General features: G+C 35.6%; 1 protein-coding gene across 1 annotated transcript in view; it reads left to right on the forward strand.

Moving 5' to 3' along the window:
• Positions 1 to 18,898, forward strand: part of Fam227b (family with sequence similarity 227 member B) — a 29,823-nt gene continuing 10,925 nt past the window's right edge. Inside the window, exons 1-9 of the mRNA XM_028755483.1 lie at positions 1 to 29; positions 1,884 to 1,937; positions 2,567 to 2,798; positions 5,737 to 5,804; positions 6,188 to 6,223; positions 6,691 to 6,792; positions 9,645 to 9,743; positions 12,823 to 12,924; positions 16,705 to 16,831. Of these exons, the coding sequence (XP_028611316.1) occupies positions 9 to 29; positions 1,884 to 1,937; positions 2,567 to 2,798; positions 5,737 to 5,804; positions 6,188 to 6,223; positions 6,691 to 6,792; positions 9,645 to 9,743; positions 12,823 to 12,924; positions 16,705 to 16,831 (841 nt within the window). The 5' untranslated portion in view covers positions 1 to 8. The remainder of the gene's footprint in view (positions 30 to 1,883; positions 1,938 to 2,566; positions 2,799 to 5,736; positions 5,805 to 6,187; positions 6,224 to 6,690; positions 6,793 to 9,644; positions 9,744 to 12,822; positions 12,925 to 16,704; positions 16,832 to 18,898) is intronic.

Raw genomic sequence — 18,898 nt, forward strand, 5'->3', positions numbered from 1 at the left:
TTCAGTGGATGGAGACACCTGTCCCTCAGGTAAGGAAGCTGTTGTGGATCTGTGCTTATTTATAGAGTATGTTTTTTTCCAGATTTCAGGTCATCAGCTGGGCTGGCTTCATGGGCTTGCCCTGCTGTTGACCTGAGCCTGGTACTGATAAGCTGTGCATGGAGTTTAGAGCTTTAATAAGTTTGGAATGAAGCATTATAAACTTGCCCATCATTGTTATCAGTATCTGTGGACTTTCATTAACACCTAGAAAAGAATGCTTTTTATATGGTCTGGCTTTTCCTTATTATTTCCACAGAGAAGCTCTCCCCTTCTATGAGAACAGATGTATGTCTACCTCACATTTCTTAAGTCCTTTTCATATGAGGTAAATAGACTGTGAATTTCATATAGAGGTTGACTAAAAGTTCCCTACGCATGTTTCATGCCTTCCATTCATTTTCTCTTTCCTTCCAGTAAAATGTGATATTATTTTCAGGTTATAATTGAAATAGTGGGCTGGAGAGATGGCCATTAAAGGCTAGGTTCATAACCAAAAATTTAATTGAAATAGTTTGATAACCATTAAAAGAAAAGAAAACATTTAAATTTATTTCATTTATTTCTAAGCCTCTTGTATACCCTACTCCTCATGTCTCTTTCTTTATCTGCTTAGCCCCAGAGTTCCATTTTTCCTTAATATTTGACTTCATCTGTTCTTGATATTTTATATGTTTTACTATCATTGTTAAATGCATGTTTAATAATATTCATATATTTTAAATAATATTAAGAGAATGACATATTCTATTTAACTCCAAATGTGTAATTAGTTTTATAGAGTATACTCCTGTGATTTTATAAACTGGACCATTTAATAGGTGAATATACGTTAAGTGTTTTAGTAAACTAAAATATGACAATTCTTTCAGCCATTATCAATGTATGTTAATTAGTTATTAAGGACTTCCAAAGTTTTCTCTCTCCCTCTCTTTGGCTCCTCCTCACTACATTTTCATTATCTGGACATGTTATTATTTTTCAAATATCTAGATACTTCTCCCATTTATCTCCTTACCTATTCATAAAGTGACGCATACAACAAGACTTACATGCTTGGGACAGCTGCTGTGTATAACTTATGGGATTCAGTTCTGATGTACATAGTCTCTCTCTCCCTAGAGACAAGAATCTGCTCAATATTGCCATGAAGAAACTTGTAAATTTGGAGATTGAAGCCTTTTTAGAAAAAAAAAAAAAAGCACCTGTTTTTGTCTTTGTGGATGCTTTGTTTTAAAACAAGTCTTTCTGGGTAATCAGTTTGGTCTTCAATTTTCAATCTTCCAATTAAAAGTGACTTTTAATTTGATAGTTTTGAGAGCTAAATAGGCAAAGAAGGACTTGGGAAGAGAAAGTTTTAAACAGGGAACTATCTAAGCTGAAGGAGGATTGCGTGCAAAGTCTCCACGAAAAGGACTCAGATTTATCTTGATAAAATTCATCTATGGTTGAGTAGATTTTCAGTGCTCAGAGAAACTACTACACAATACAAATGGGACTATGAGTTGTTAGCCTGGAGCCTCCAGAGTATTCTCGAAATTTGACTACTGTGGCTTTTCTGTCACCAAGGTGAATATTTATTAAATTTCTGTTTCTGGGTTTATTATAGATACATTCCACAACAACTCAAAAATATCTTGGAACTTTTATTAGAATTGGAAATGAAAGCATTCAGCAAAATTACCTCTATCCCTTTTCAAAGTGTGTGGACTTTACGAAGTACATAAATGGATGTTTTAGAATATCTTACAAATTCTAAAAGTTCTAACTTAAATACCATATTTTGCTTTAGTGGGCTATGTGTACAATCAGATTTAATGCAATTGACTGATTTTGTTCATTAGAAAGTCCAGGAGCCCCCTACGAGCTTTGAAGAATTCTTAAAGTCTCAGAACTGGGTGAGTAGGACTTCCTGTTCTCATTTCTCTGCTGACACACATTTTAAAAATATCAAATGTGCAAAGAAAAATGAGATTCAAGACTGTTTCAATATGGGAAATGTTTGCACCTGTTTGTTTCCTTTCAGTGGGCTTTATGTCATGTCCAGTTTATCTCAACAACAGTGTTTGACTGTTAATCCTGTTAACCCTGTGCATACAGTTAGGTGAACTTCCGTAAGATTTCTGTCTTATTTATACCTTAGAAAAATCTGAGAAAGAGAAAAGAACTGATAAAGCCTTATTCAAATAAAATTTTATTTTGAAAAAAAAAAAAGAAAAAGAAAAATCTGACACACTATTTTATAGGAGAATGCTTTCAGTTTTTGGTTTTTTTTGTTTGTTTTTGTTTTTTTTACAGATACTAATATATTTAAAGGTAATGTGTCATCAAAGTAGTAACTTATGCAAGTGATTCTCAAAACGTGTTTTTAGAAATCTCTTGCAAATTTTGTGAGGTTTTTGATTATTTGAAATGTATTTTTCAAACATTTAATAAAAATAATGCTGTAGAATAAATTTCAATTTTAGATCATTAAACTCTTTGATTCGAATGTGTTCTAGATGATGTAAAATGTGTATTTCTGCAGGATTATTGGCCCAGGGATGTTCATTATAGAGATGATGATGCATGGGAAGACACTCTGAAAAAACTAGAAGAGGCTCTTTCATATACTTCTATTTATTCTTATTTGTGGACCAATGTTCCTCGACTCTATGAAATCGTTGACAGCCTGGAGTCAAAATTAAAGGAATCTTCACGTCTTTTGCAACACCATGCCTCCAGATTATTTGAAAGTGACAGAATGATTTCCAAGAAATGTAAGATTTATTTTTTATGTGAATAAGGTAAATGGTCAGTGATGTGTGTGTGTGTGTGTGTGTATGTGTGTGTCTGAGCGTGCGTGTGTGTGTTTGTGTGTGTGTGTCTGTCTGTCTATGAATGCTTCTTCTATGTATGTTCTCAGAAAGAATGAAATGCCAAAGTTTAAATATTTTAAAACTAAATGTTTAAAACTCTCATCATCCAACAGAACCTAGTAAATATTTTTAGATAGACCTGAGTATGAGGTTTGAAAGAAAGCATTACTAGAACAAGCCTAAGACAGTTAAAAACTTTGTTAAACTGGAAAAGAGGTAGCAAAACGTCAGGATTCAGAGAAGCAAGATGTACCAATTGATGATGTAAGAAGGAAGCTTCAATCAATAGCAAATGTAGAAACCAGAGCAACCAAGGGCTCATCCACATGGTCAAGGTTAACCCATGGGTATATGTAGTGTTCAGTGTAGTAACCGAGAGCTGATCCATATGGTCAAGGTCAGCCCATGGGCATGTTTAGTATTCCGTGTGGAAGAAATGAACTGTTAGATGTACGTCCTCAAGCAGTGGTCATTTTTCCATCCTTAGTATTTGTATAACATTTTTCCTATCCAATTGAAAATAAGAATTTTTTATTTCTCTTTTTTTCTATTTCTATGACTTTTATTTTTGTCTCTGTCTGCATTGTACTTCAAACACTGTATTGAGCAGAGAGAGTGGAAACTCTTGTCTTATTCCTGATTTTAATGGTAAGGAGTTTTTCTCCATTTAGCATTAGCTTTCCTCGTAGGACTGCCTTCATTGTGTCCCATAGATTTTGGCATGTTTTGTTTTCAATTCATTCATATCTATGATTCTTTTTCTTTGTGATCCTTTTCTTGTCTAATTATCATTCAGTAGTATTTTTTGAAGTTTTCTTGAGTTTGTGTACTTTCTTTGGTTTCTCTTGCTGTTGATATCTGGCTTTATTCCACTACAGGCAGATAAATACAGGATGTTATTTTAACATCCTTCTATTTGTTTGTTTGTTTTTTTTCTGATAGGATGTGTTTATATTTACATGGTACAGTTCAAAGCAATGGCTACATTGGTCATACATATTAGAAACCATAAAAAAAGTTAAGAACTAAAATGTACATCATACACTTGTATATATATTTTTTTACAGAGGTAAAAAGGCTTATTATAAAAAAAAATCAATACAACAGGGGTTTTAGTATACAGGTAAATGAGTTATGCTTCAGGCACTTTAATCTGTTAACGTGAGCGGATAGCTTGGGATGAGTCAGGGAAACTTCTGAACAGGAAACCTTTTGGTTAGGTTTTATTACCACGAATATAAAAATAAAATCTGAATAATTTCTCTTAAATGATTGACGTCAGTATGGCAAAGCTGACTGGGAAAATACTACACACCGTTCAGCTGCAGTGTGGCAATGAAACATATTTACATAAATGTCCCCATGGCTGTCTTTGTGCCCTTAACCGCTGCCTTCACAAACCAAAAAGACGATGATGCGCAGAGTAAGATCCACTAGAATAACTCTCAGGAGGGTGGGGACCAGCAAGGGAGGAAGGAAACGCAAACAAGGACAGAGGCAACGCCACTAGGCGGCCGGGACATGCATTCTCACTGAAATAAATAGGGGCTCTTGAACCGAGGTCTGAGGCAACAAAGATTAGTGTTGTGCTTAGTAGAGAGGCAAAAGGGCCCAAGGAGAGTGCCTCAGGCCGGGGACAGTCTCTCTACAGCACTGGAGGCTGGCTGGAGGCAGTCTAGAGTCTCCTAGCACAGAGACCCCCACCATCCGCCATGGTGGAGATGGCAGCTCTCCGCATCTTTTCTACAATAGATAGCCCCAACCAGTCATCCCAACGAAGAAAAACACCTCCCAATTAACGTATAAGCATGCTGATTATCTACACTGATGATCCGGCTAAAGAAACACGACAGGCTGTCAGGCGAGCAGAAAACACTGCCAGGAAGGTCTGCATGGCGAGCATTTTCCCAGTATGATTGACAGACTGGAAAAAGGCCTTTTCCTTTAAAGACTGAAGTCCATGTGCAATAAAGGGTGGTGGTGGGGATTAAAGGGGACCACCTCTGCCCTCCACCGTTAATCACCATGGGAAGAACAGCCAGTGGTGACAAATCTGTCCCCTACAGTCCCCATGGAGTTCTGATTGTACTGTGCTAGGTATAGATAGCCGCTTTCGCTTTTCTTTTCAATAGTAAGATCTGGCTATTCCATATATAGTCCCCCCTGCGTTATGCCTGTCGCTGAGCCATGCAAAAGGCTTCTATTTGTTTTGACTTGCTTTATGATTTGTCTTCTGATGAATCTTAGAGAGAGCTTGTGGGCTGCTGAGAAGAATCAGTACTCATAGTGTTGGGTTGAGTTGGTCTGTAGATGTCTGTGGGGTTCACGTTATTCGCCGTGTCATTTAACCCCAGTGTTTCTCTGTCTGGTTTTTCCTGGGGAGGCTTTCCACAGATGTTTGAATGTGGCTTACAGAGTTTTCCACTTGCAGCATTATTTCGATTTGAGTTTTCATCAGCAGTGTCCTCTTTATTAAATTCTGTATTCTCTTGTCTTGGGTTGGTTTCTGCATTTCATTCTTCTCTTTGTTTTGTTTTAAGTACCAAATCTAACTAGCTGAACTATTTGAAAAACAATGTGACTTGCTTGTTAGATATCAGTTAAGATAAAACATTAGACACAGAAGTATCACAGACATGTAAGATAGAGCTTGATATTTTGGAAAAACAAAAGGAGACATGATAATAGTTTCATTACTTATTAAGGGTGTGTGGCTTGTCAAAATTTCTAGTTCATTTTCAGCTAATGGTTTTGTATATGATTTATTGAAATTATCTAGAATGTCTTTGGTTTTTGTCTTGTTTTTTATTTCATTGTTGTCAATTTCTTTTTCTTAAAGGGCCATATCCAAACCTGGAACGCTACAAGGCATTTATAAAAGAACACTATAGACCAAAGAAGATAGCGGTATGAGCTTTGTGTTTTTACTATCCCTCAAAAGTGTACTTTCATAAAAAATATAAATGCCATAGTTTACAGTTAAGAACTGATAATGTTTTTATAAATGTCCTTTTAATCTTTTGTGAGTAACATTTCTGTCTTGAGAATCTAGAAATGTATTTTTTGACACACAATATTGGAGCCTTGATACTGTCATATCCTCCTAAGTCATTTGAGATTGATTTTAATGTATCTATATATTCATTCCTTTGATTATTTAATGAATGAAATATGTGAACTAATGCTTTATTAATTATTTTGAATTGTAAATATTTTATTGGGTTTATCAGAATTTTATATAAAAATCCTTTAATTTATAATTTTAAATAATTTGTTTTGAATTTTTCCAGCTTTCAGATCAAATGGAGACAGAGAAGAATATAGAGGTATTTCAATTTTTCTTACTGCTGGATTATATATCAAGTATACTATGTAGGGCCAAGAAAATGATTATAATGCTATAGATGTAGATATAACTATAAATTTGTGCTCTAAGAAAGAGACTTGGGAACAGGCTTTCTGTGCTACCCTATTCTTGTTTCTTTATGCATGGACAATCTAAAATATTTGATCTTATGATTATTTGCCAAAATATGTTCTGAAATATGATTCCATTATGTTTAAAATATTGGCTCACAAGTATGTAGAGAAATTTAATTTCTCAGAAACAAAATATATTAAAATAATTTTTCTAGGAGAAATACATGATTTTTAATGTAATAACATAAAATAGCATAATTGCATTGGTTAAGTAATAGTTAAATATTTATTTGTCTTCTAAAGTATATGTAACCACTATACTAAGAACAGAATTAATTTTTGTTAAACAACATTTTCTCTTTTTTTTCCCTAGGGTTGCACCTTTATATTCAAACAAAGTGAACCGACACAATTACCCAGACATTTGGATGCTAAACAGATTTATCTTTTTGTTTTAAGAACCTATAACTTTGAGGTATATAAGCATTATTTATTTTGAACCTATAGTAAAATTTGAGAATATGATTTTAATGGATCAGACCTTTAAACTATAAGAAGTTAGATGTTAAACAAAACTTGATTCTTTGAACATTAAATTTGAAAGGAAACATTAGTGATGTCTAACCCTCTTTCCCAGAAGAGAATGAGTTTGTGTCTTAGTTACTTTTCTATTTCTGTAACAAAACACTATAACCAAGCCAACTTATACAAGTGTTTAATTGGACTTATGGCTTCAGAGGGTTAGAGTTCATAATGACAGAGCAAAGACATGGCAGCAGGAAAAGTTGAAAGGTCACATCTTGATTTCCAAGCAGAAGGCAGAGAGAGCTAACTGGAAATGGTACCAAGCTTTTGAACCCAAAAGGCACTCCCAATGACACACTTCTCCAATAAGGCCACACCTCTTAATCCTTCACAAACAGTTCCACCAGCTGGGGACCATGTTTCAAAGATAAGGGCCTATGGGGACCATTCTCATTCAAACCACCACAATTGGTGTGCTGGTATCTCTAGGGTCTTGATGCTAGTGTCTACTGGCTGGGAATGTGACTATGAAAGGTCTTTCTTCTCTGTTTCCACTCTTATTAACTCAGGCACCTTAGCATTCTGTTTTTACTCTGAAATAACATATGAGAGCTCTAACAGATGTGACTTGTGTGTTCTTTTAAAGCCTAAAAAATGTCCTGGCATACTTTTGTGTTACATCCTATAGTATAACTGAATATAAAACAGAAAGTATAGGAGTGTGACTAGTTCAGTGGCCAGTGATCATCAGGGATGGAATGAACTTAGAGAGTAGGTATTAATAAAGCTGATCATTATTGCCTTTCTGTCTAAATTTCTATTTTCCATGTTTATATATACTATGTGTGTTCTTTGTAATAAAAAATTGCAAAGTATAAACTGAAGCTATTACCTGAAATATTATATTACTGAAATATCGTTAGTTCCCTGTGGAAAAGAAGTACTCTCATAGAAATAATTATAAATAATTTTCTTGTTAAAAAATTTGGAAGATTTCCTTGTTGTTGACTTGCATCTGAGGAACAAAAACCCCCAGTATTTATGGATTTTCCCAATGGAATTGTTGAATTATATTGAATCTAATATTTAAAAATTCTTGTGAGAATTGTAGATAGGTTTGGATGACATTGAAAAGCTTCTGCATGGCAAGAAAAATAATTAGTAGAATCAAGAGATAGTGTACAAGGATAGTAAAAATCTTTGCCAATTAAACATCTAAAACAGATAAATATCTAAGATCTATAATTAGCTTCAAGAATTAAACATAAAATATTAAAGTCATCCAATCAATAAAGCAACAAATGAATTAAATATATATGTCTCAAAAGAAGAAATACACATGGTCAATATATATTTGAGAAAGTATACAGTATCCTTAGTCACCAGGAAAATGCAAATTAAAATTACTTTGATATTCCATTGCCTTTCAGTCAGAATGGTTGTCAAATAAAGCAAATGACACCAGCATATCCAGTCATGGATGAGGGAAGTAAGAGCTTACATGCTCTTGGTGAGAATATAGCCTAGAGTAGACACTGTGAAAGTCAGTATGGATGTTCTTCAAAAATATAAAAATAAAACTTCCATATAATCTAGCTATGCCACTGCTGGGTACATCACGAAAGGATGTAATTACATTACCACACAGATATTTGCCATGCATGTTTATTACTGTACTATCCAAAATATCCAAGATGTAACTAGCCTAAATGCCTATCAATAGATGAATTAATAAATAAAATATTATAGATATACATATAACACACACTATGGGATTTTATTCAATAATAATAAAAACTGAATTTAAGTTATTTGCATGAAAATGGATTGAATTGGAGGTCATCATGTTAAGCTAAGCAAATAAAACCAAAAAATTGTTTCTCATATGTGGGGTGTGTGTGTGTGTGTGTGTGTGTGTGTGTGTAGAAAGGGTGACTGAGTTGAGTGGTATCCTAAATGGAAGAAAAGGAGGCAACAAGGGAGAGTATTGAGAGAGATCCAGATAAAATATTACTTGTTTTCTCACATATGCAGAATATAGATATATTTAGAAAAAGAAAAGGGACCAATGGGATGCGAGAGACTGGCTAGAGGGAAACTGTGTGGTGACTATGTGCAAGACACGTCTGTAAGGAAACATCTGTACATAATCTAAGAAATTCATTTAAAACCCTTGTGAATAAGAGCATAAAATGGTCTATTGAATCTACTTAACTAAGTAAAAATTTATAGTTTCTAGTATTGATGGTAAATACACTTAACTTTAGGTACCAGCTTTGGCGAATTGTCTGCTTATGGGAAATGTTTAGATAAATTCATGAGAAGATTTACTGAGTTAAAATTCCATGTCTAAGTGGATATTTATCTTAAGTTTTAAAAAAAGGTGAGAAATACAGTATGTTTCCTATATTGTGAGTGCGCTTAGTTTAGTCTACATCATCCTTGCATTAGGTACTAGCCATGTGTAGTTTGAGAGCAAATAAAATGTGGTTGGTATGACTGATAACTTAAAATTTTCATTCAATTTATTTTAGTAGACTTATATACAACTATAAAACTAATATTTAATCATTAAGATAGTTATATTTGGAATAAAATTGCAACATACATATTATGATTTTATTTTATGTAAACATTCCAGTCTACATTTATATTACATTTATTTTATGTAAACATTCCAAAATACATTCCATTGTTTTCAAATTTTAGCACTAAAGATGTAAAATATTTAATTAATATTATTAATTAATTAATTAATATTAATACTTTATCAATAGTAACACTTTAACTTGTTATCCGTAGGAGAAGGTGTTTAAAGTCTGGAGAACCCACGTTCTCTCAGACTGCTCCATTGCTCTTTTGCATGACTCCTTTTGGTGGTGGTTTCTACATAAATTCAAGGTAAATAGTATTTTAAAACTGTGTAAAACATTGATTTGTAACACAATTATTTTTTCAGTACTGTTATTGTTAATACAATTTTTTACACAGGTGATTTTTTAGCATTGCTCATAGACTAAAGATCCTATATAAACTTTCTTCTTTCACAGTGGTTAAGATTCCAATAAAGATTTCAAAGGACTCGGTTCTTCGTCAATCAGAAAAAATAAGGGAGACCCAATACCATAGTGATTAATAAAGTTGAAGCTTTACATGGTATTATATGTTGGTAACCTGAATGTAACATCTACTACAAGTCAGTAACATTGAGGATTTAGAAGAGAACCTGGTGGTCAGATAGACAGAGAGCCTTTATCTGATTAAGAACGGTGAGGATCTGAATCTAAGGGGGGGAACTAAAATTCTTGTAGTAGCACAAGAAGCACTGTTTGACCAGCTTAAAGTTTGTTTCCCCAAAGTGATGTAAAAAGCTAGAAGGTGGCCCACACTGTGACCCCCAAGCCACCATCATCTGAGGACAGTGTACATGACAGTACAAGCCCTTCACTGGTAATACCACCCCACTTCCAGGATCAAAGCTCATATCAGAGGACTGTGTACAGTATTCTGTTCATCACTCTTCATAGGTTGCACAATCATCCCTATCTAATTCCACCCTGGGAATCCAAATCACAGCTGTTTAAGTACCATATTCACAGCATGTGTAACACAAAAAGAACCTCCTACCAAGCTGCAGCTTTCCCTAACTAAGCCTGAACCACTTCTGATACCCCAATTACACATCCCCATGTGTCCCCAAGACTGAACCTCAGGCACCACTTAGCAAGTTCAAAGATGAGCCAGGTTTAGCTAAAAACAAATAGAAATTCTAATGTCTACTCAACAAAGGTGGATCAGATATTCAAACCACATAGTCAATAACACTACTCCATATATGCAATCCTAACACAAAAAAAATATGAAACCAAAAACAATGTGTTTCTTCAAAAAAAAAATGATACCTCACAGTAATGTTCCCCAGGGAAACAACTAAGATGACACACAAAATCAGGAACTGAAAGTAGCAATCTTAGATATGTTCAAGGAACGCAAATGGGGAAAAGAGTAAGTGCCAAAATGATGACTAGAAAACACAAGCTAATGGTTAAGTGAAATAATTAAGACAAAACAAGATATGAAAATAGAACAATAAAGAGATATAAATCCTGAAGAAAATCAAAATGAAATTTGAAATGAACAATTCATTAAGTCTAATAAGCTCAGAGGAACACCTCACCAAAGATATAAATTGAGTGGAAGAGAGAATATCAGAGCTTGAAGACAAGGGAGAAGAATTAGATCACTCAATCAAAAGAAAATGAAAAATCTTTCAAATGCCCTATGAAAGGGGCACTCAGGTACTGTGAAACATAAAAAGACCAAGGTTATGGACTATAGATAGAGAAGAAGGAAAAGAAATGTAGGTCGAAGGCACATCAAGTATTTCCAACAAAATCATAGAAGAAAATTAATCCATTCCACAAGATGGAAATTATGTCTGGTACCATTAACTAGGACAAGTACCCATGCCTGGGTATGTCATAGACCCTAGAAGAGAACTTAATACCATTACTTTGCTAAATGGACAAAGTATTAAACTGCTCAATAATGTATATCTTTATACCCATAGATTAGTGAAGCCTTCAACCTTCATCAGAGAAGCTTCTTTTTATAGTAGGTGACTGATATTTTGATTGGAATGGCCCCATACACTCATATGCTTGAATACCTGGTTGTCAGTTGCTGGAACTGTTTGGAAAGGATTAGGAGGTGTGGCCTTGGTGGAGGAGATGTGTCACTGGGTCGTTTTGGGTTTTCAAAAGACTGGTGCCATTCCCAGTGTTCTCTGCCATTCCCAGTGTTCTCTCTTCCTTATGGGTGAATTTCAGTATGTGAGTTCTCGGCTGCTACCTGCTGCCATGCTCCCTGTCATTATGATCATGAGCTCTAACCCTCGCAAACCGTGAGCCCCAAATTAAGCATTTTATTTTATAAGTGCACTGCACATATGAACTCAGAGAACTGTGACTGTGTGTACAAAATCAAGCTAGGCATTAATGGTTCACTGAAATAGATAGCCTTAAGGCGGATGATCTGGAAATTCATTTTAGGTTTAAGATCCTATGTATCTATAAATCTCTATTTGTTTTGTTTTCCTTCTTTTGATCCTGTCTGTTTTTCTTTTTTCTTTCTTTCTTTTTTTCAAAAATTTTTTCTCAAATCATAATTCACACGGGTACAAACACAGAAAGGCAGGATGTGGGGAAGGGAATGACACTGGAGTGTGGGTGTTCAGGGGGAATACAGATATCTTCAGAACCGGGTATCAGCTGGATGAAGGTTCAGGGGACAAGTTGTTTTGTTTTCTAATGCCATGAAAATTAGCAATTTTGTATTTTTACTTTTTATTGTTGTTTTTACAGCTTGTATTGTGTGTTTGGACTCCCTAATTCATCTCCTGTACAGTGAATTTAGATTCTGATTATTGTCATTACTTCATAGAGAAAGAAGCTAGGCTTGGAATTTTATTATGATATTGCTGATATTAAATCACTTTAATTATGCTCTTGTTACTGATAAGCAGAGTTTACATTTTTATGGACAGTAACTGAGTTGTTGATTGTTTCCAGCATAGTAGCTATTATCTTCACTCTACAGATGTCTGCATGCTTTCTGTGCTCTAGACACTATGCTGAGGGTTTGAAATACAGAATGATGTAAAATGTGGTCTTGGCCCTAGTATAATTTTACTACTCTTTTTTAGATATGACAGATATATATGACTGTCATCTAGGAAATTAGGCTGTAATCCTGTCCAACGTAGTGCAACTAATAAATGAAAGAGCTGCCATTAAAACACTACACTGTAATGCTGAAACAAATGGCCTCTCGCATTATACTACTTGAACTACCCTTTAAGAATAGTATATAACATATTCTCATATGTTATATACAGACTATATTACATGTAATAATATACACATAACTTTCTAATATAAATTGTAATTGGCACTAATTTCATACATGCATCTTCTTTAAGCCTGACAAAAGAGATCAAGATTTCTTGTTTGACAGAATCGCAGAAAATTATGTCATACTTTTCATAAAAATACCTCTAAGGAGAAAGGATGCATTCTTTCAGGTAAATGTAAAAACTTAACAGATACAATAATTACCTTCATAGTGTATGAAAAATATATTTTGTTTAAATATATGAACATATTTTGATTACCTTTCAACAAAAATTTGTCTTATGTAAGTAATGGAGATATTTTTAAGTTTTACCACCATGACCATTACCCCAAATACTGTGTTCTCTTGACTCGTAATCATAAAATCACAGTAGTTCCATAGTTACTTTATTAGGAAATTGGTGACTTCTTTGTATATTCTTGGTTTTGTTCTATTTACCTATAGACTATCATTTTTCTTTTACTTTATAATAAATCTTTTAGTCCATTTAAAAGAAACCAACTAGATTGTATTATACACAATGAATAAGCTATAAACTAAACATTTATTTTATATTATATTAATAAGTAAAGTTCATTGAAATAATGTTACTTTGGTAAATTGAGAAAATGTAGAGAATTTTAAAAAATATTAGTAATATCAAATACAAAGTAATATCCAAGTATCTTATTGCTTTAGCAATCTGTAAATCAGAAGTGTATAAGCATTTTAGAGTTTATACATGTTTTCACATTGTTGGACAGAACACAAAATATCATTAATGAAAATACCAATAACTCTAAATTTAAGGATTTTTCAAGTATTTACATTCAATGTTGGTTTATCTTACATATAAGTAAAGTGTGGTAGGGGAAAACTATAGTGGACTGGGAACTGAGTTTGAAAGACTTGTCCACTACTGGCAGCACTATCCTATTGGCTGCTATCCTAGAATCCATAAAGTGAAGAAAGGACCAACATTCATCTTTTACTTCTTGACTGTGGGTGCTATGTGACAAGTTCCCTGAAGCACCTGATGCCATGTTTCTTTTAAGTTGCTTTTATCAGAATATTTATCATAGCAACAGGGAAAGAAATTAAAGCCATCTTTTTGTAATCACTAGGAGGTAGCATAATTTTACATACACAAACACACAAAAGACTTGATAAGTCTCTTATTCTACATTGTTAACATTTTAATTTTAACTATTAATAAAACTTATGTTCCACTGATAATATGTGATCATTTGAGTAATGAAGATATTCATGGCTCACTGCATAAGACTGGATACACTGATATGTTACAGAATTCTTTGTCTCACACATCCATCTTCCTGCCACCACTACCCAAGTTAAGGATGCCCTAAAAGGAATGTGTACCAGCAAATTTGAGTAGTATTTGATTAAAATAAGCATATTAGTTTCCTACAAACATTATGTGTTATAATAAACTTAGTTACTGAAAGCAATAGAAACTCATTTTCTTAGTTACAGATGCCAGGAACTCAAGATGAATAGAATATGAGTCTAAAATGAAGGTATCAGCAATGTTGTTTTCTTTAGAAATCCCAGGGAGTTGATCCTCAATTTCTCTATGTTTCTGGTATCAGGACATGACCACATTCTCTGACCTACAGATCCATCACTGCACGCTTGCTTCTACTGTCACACTGCCTTCTCCTCGTCTGGAGTCAGTCTGCTCAGCTTTCCTCAGAATGATACTAGTAATTACAGTTAGAATCCCCTAGATAATCTAGAAAGCTCTAATCTGCCAAGCATCTTCAGCTCTGTCCTGACATTTACAGGTCCAGGGAGTAGAACGTGTGCATCTTTTGGGTCATTAGTTGGTGCACGACAATGATCACTAAGGACTTCTAGATTTCTAAAACTTTATAATCAAATGGAGTCTTAGTTTATGATTATCAATTGTTACCTGAATTCAGTGATATCACATGTCTTTAATATAAAAGTATGGTCTCTCTTGATGTTTAACTCTCAAGGAAAAAAATGTAATAGCTGGAGTATCTGAAAGCTAGGCTGTCAAGTAGGAGCATGGTTTGAGAGGGGCTGGCCAATGGATCATCTGAAATAGTAGAGAGAGGGAACAGTGCTGATTGACAAGATATAAATCAGTAGAGTCTCTTTGGATAAGCCAGCTCATTCGGACCCCAGCTGCAGGAAAAAGACACAATAGCTAATAACACTCCATGCTAGATAAGTCAGATCAAATCAACCATAGACTTCCATTCCAGAGAAGCATGTGTGGATTGGTGCTATCCTTCTTCCTAAGGAACTTTTCAACTTGAGGGGTGCCTAACCCTTTATAATAGTCTCACATTTTACCACCTTGTTTCTACATGTGTGTGTAAGAGTGTGGGTTCACATAGCTCATGCTGAAGTGAGAGGCTGTCTTTCAGAAATCAGCTCTTCCTCCCCCCCATGGCTTCCAAGGGTCAAATGCTGGTTTTCAGGATGTTACCCACTAACATATTTCACCAATCAATTATTCCTGCATATTGTACATATACCTGTAGCAGACTTAATTCTGGGTAAAATGGGCTTCCAAGCAAAGCATAGCCATTCCCTAGAAGTGCCAACCCTAGAGGAGGCACTAGGGAGGGAATAATAGGGAGAAGAAGCCCACGTATCCTACGCTTGCTAGGATCAGGTGGAACTGCTAGTCTCACTGTAGACTGCTCTTCTGAAGAGTATACCCTGGTTTCTGGTTTGCTCCAATTAAATCTTGACTGGTTTACTACCATGTCCCTTCTGACTTCTTCTATAGCACAAGAACTAAGAGAGCTGCTGGGGTTGCGACTAGAGGAAGATAGAGGCCTCCATAGAACCATGGAAATGTGATAGTGCTGGGATTTTGTTGATATCTGATTATAGTTTTAATATTTAATATTGATATGACATATAATCTTACAAATATTGAGTAACAAATATTTTAAAATATGCTTTTCATTATGCTCATAAGATTAAATGAAATCAATAGCTAGTGAAGACAGTTACTTATGACTGGAGTTCTCATAGACCCCTAAACCTACTAAAACTTCCTAAATCCATATAATTTCTAACTGTATTCTGAATATACCTCATACCCACAGATAAATGCAGCTCTCATTGCTCATCAAATTAGTTTCTTTTTGCAGCAAACAGAAACAATTACAGAGATAAACAACTGATCAAAAACAGACAGTAAGTGACCATGTAGTATCTACCCCTAATTGTTGCATCTGCAATGCAACCCTGCTCCTAAGGCACAAGGAAAGTTTGTAAAAGCCAGACGACCAGGATACCTGCTGTGAGACAGTGTCCTCTAGACATGACAGAGAAGGGAAAATGATGGAGTTTCACAAGTAGACATACCAGTGTGGACAGAGACATTCTTACAAGGCTCTACCCCTAGCAACAAATAATCAATGACTGTTGAAATGGAGAACCAGCATTCTCACGGATGCATCCCCTGTGATAGGTTATCCAATCCCAAGTGATTAGTCTTGAATACAAGTACGCATCAGCAGCACTAAACAGACTCAACAGGTAGTATGTATATTTGAGAGGGAATGGGAGGGGACACAGGAGGAGTTAGAAGAGAGGAAACAGTGATGGAGATTATGTAAATACATTACTCTGGTGATATTCTAGAAAAAATGTTGAAATTTACATTTTAAAAAAAGAAGTAGCTAGTCAAACTCTGCCCAGCTAACCTTACCCTTTAGTCAGGAATATCTGCAAAGTGCTACCAGACAGACTCAGTTTGTAACTGATTTTTGCTCATGTTCCTCAATTAGAATCACAAAAAAGCAATAAAATGACTAAAGGAAAGCCATAAGAAAAACAGAAAACATATATGTCACAAACTAATCATACTTTGACCTTGTTACATTTGTTATACATATATTTGTGTGTATGTGTGTGTGTATACATATACATATATATCTGCTAACATGGTTCTGTTGGGCAGATGTATCCTGACTGCTTGACTCAAGCTATCTACACAACCTTCCAGGAATCCTTTCCAGAATCCAGCAGCTTCTTCAATGATAACTTCAAAGAAGACCTAGGAAATACTATTTTTCTTTGGTTGTCAGGTATGCATATGTCATTTAAGTATGGATTATTTGATTATAAATTTTTTAGATTGCAGGATTTGCTCCAACCAAAACATTGGTGACATATAAAACATGCCATACCAATGTCTGTTTTTAAGTAATCATTACTTTATTCTTAAATTTTCATTGTCAAAATTGTTTATTAACCTTATAAGCCAAATCATTTTTTGCTTTGTTTTGTTTGAGATGGGGGTCTCTCTACATAGCTCTGACAGTTCTGTAACTACTATGTAAACCAAACTGACCTAGAACTCACAGAGATCTACCTGTGGGATCAAAGGTGTATGCTACCATACCTGGCAAGCCAAATCATTTTGAAGTGGTGGAATTATTATAAAAACAAGAATTTCCTTAAAACTGACATTTCCGTGTGTGAGGAGGCAGGGAAGAAATGATGTCAGCAAGATTGTAGAGAAGGAACTATTGCTATCATCTAACAACACAAAATAGCTCAGTTATGCAGTCATAAACAAAAGTAACCTGAGGAAAGGTTCAAGAGTCACATTAGAGCCTACAGTAAAACAGTAGAGAAAAGAAGAGGGAAGGAGGAGGAGGAGGAAGAGGAGGAGGAGGAGGAGGAGGGGAGGGAGAGGGATGGGGAGGGGGAGGGAAGGAGGGGAAGGGGGGAGGAGGAAGAATAAGGGGAGGGGGAAGGACGAAGAGGAGGAGGAGGAGGAGGAGGAGGGGGGAGGAAGAAGAGGAGGAAAAGGAGGAAGAGGAAGAGGAAAAAAAGAAAGCAGCAGCCTAAGAAGTCAGCATATGTAAAACATATGGAGTACTAAGAACCAATGAGAAGGGCAGAAGCCTTCAGAAGCATTATGTGGCAGCCAGGTAGTCCTGTGGTCCCCATGACCTGACTGGAGCAGTCTTTGTTGCCAGGCACCTCAGTAGCAGTCAAATTTTCCCAACAGCTCTCCCAGATGTTCCCTTAGTACTCACCAATACAGACCTCAGTAGCCTCTTGCACAGACGCATTAGTGACTTTTGCCATTGATGTACATGTTACTGTTGAGGACTTTCCAGAGAGACTTATGTTAAGCTGCCATTTTTAACGAGACACTATTGTGCTGCCCTGAACACCATCTCCCAAAAACCATACATGCCCTAGAAATTGGGATACTGCTTCTATGTTCTCACCATTACACCAGACCCCAGCTATGTCAGGCAGTGTGCTTCCACATACTTCAGACATAACAGACACAACTATAGAGAACTAACCACATTGGACCTTAGAGCCACTGATGAGTTAGCTGATGCTGTCGGTACCAGAGCCACTGCTAATAATAAATAGCAAATATATCTGCAATCCAGACTTCGGAGAAGCAATAAATCTATATAGCTATGGACTCTGGAATTTAAATCTTAGGGAACTCCAGAGGCAGTGTCACACTGATCCATAACCTTGATCTTAGGTATATAGTTCTTTATATATGTACACTCTAGACCTCATTTCTGTGTACTCCACAAGTAACCTGAATCACACACACACTATTACCAAAGTTGTACCAGGGCTATTGCTCCCACACACCCTGAGATCTCAGTTCCCTAGACTGCTACTATCCTTTGACATCTTGACCCAGAGCCAGTGCTGTAGTACATGGTCCTCTAGGGGTATACCTCGTAGTACACGGTTCTCAAGGGGTATACCTAACCATTGTATCTCTATAGTCCCAGGTTTTTCTATCACTGTGGCGTGCTAGACCTGAGCAATAAGTCCTGCTAGAACCTAACCCTGGACTGCTGAAGAGCCACTCCAGACTGCCTCCCAGTCAGTGGTGCACAGAGCCTTTGAGAACCTGAGAAGACCTCATAATCAGTTTCCTAACAACGAAGAGAGAAATGGTTACTAATGCAATAGTACTTCCTGGCACCTGTGCAGTGCATATGTTAACCACTTCTTGGGAATGTTAGCTAACCAGAGACATCACAAGGTTTGAGTCCGAGGTCAGCCAGTACCATGCTTCCCAAGAATCAAAGCCTTGCCTATAAACTATGCCACCCACTCTCCAGGCAAAACAGTTACAGATCCCCCACCCCTTCTGAACT

This window comes from Grammomys surdaster, unplaced genomic scaffold (genome assembly GCF_004785775.1).
Source record: "Grammomys surdaster isolate TR1022 unplaced genomic scaffold, NIH_TR_1.0 129, whole genome shotgun sequence".
Classification (NCBI taxonomy): Eukaryota; Metazoa; Chordata; class Mammalia; order Rodentia; family Muridae; genus Grammomys; species Grammomys surdaster.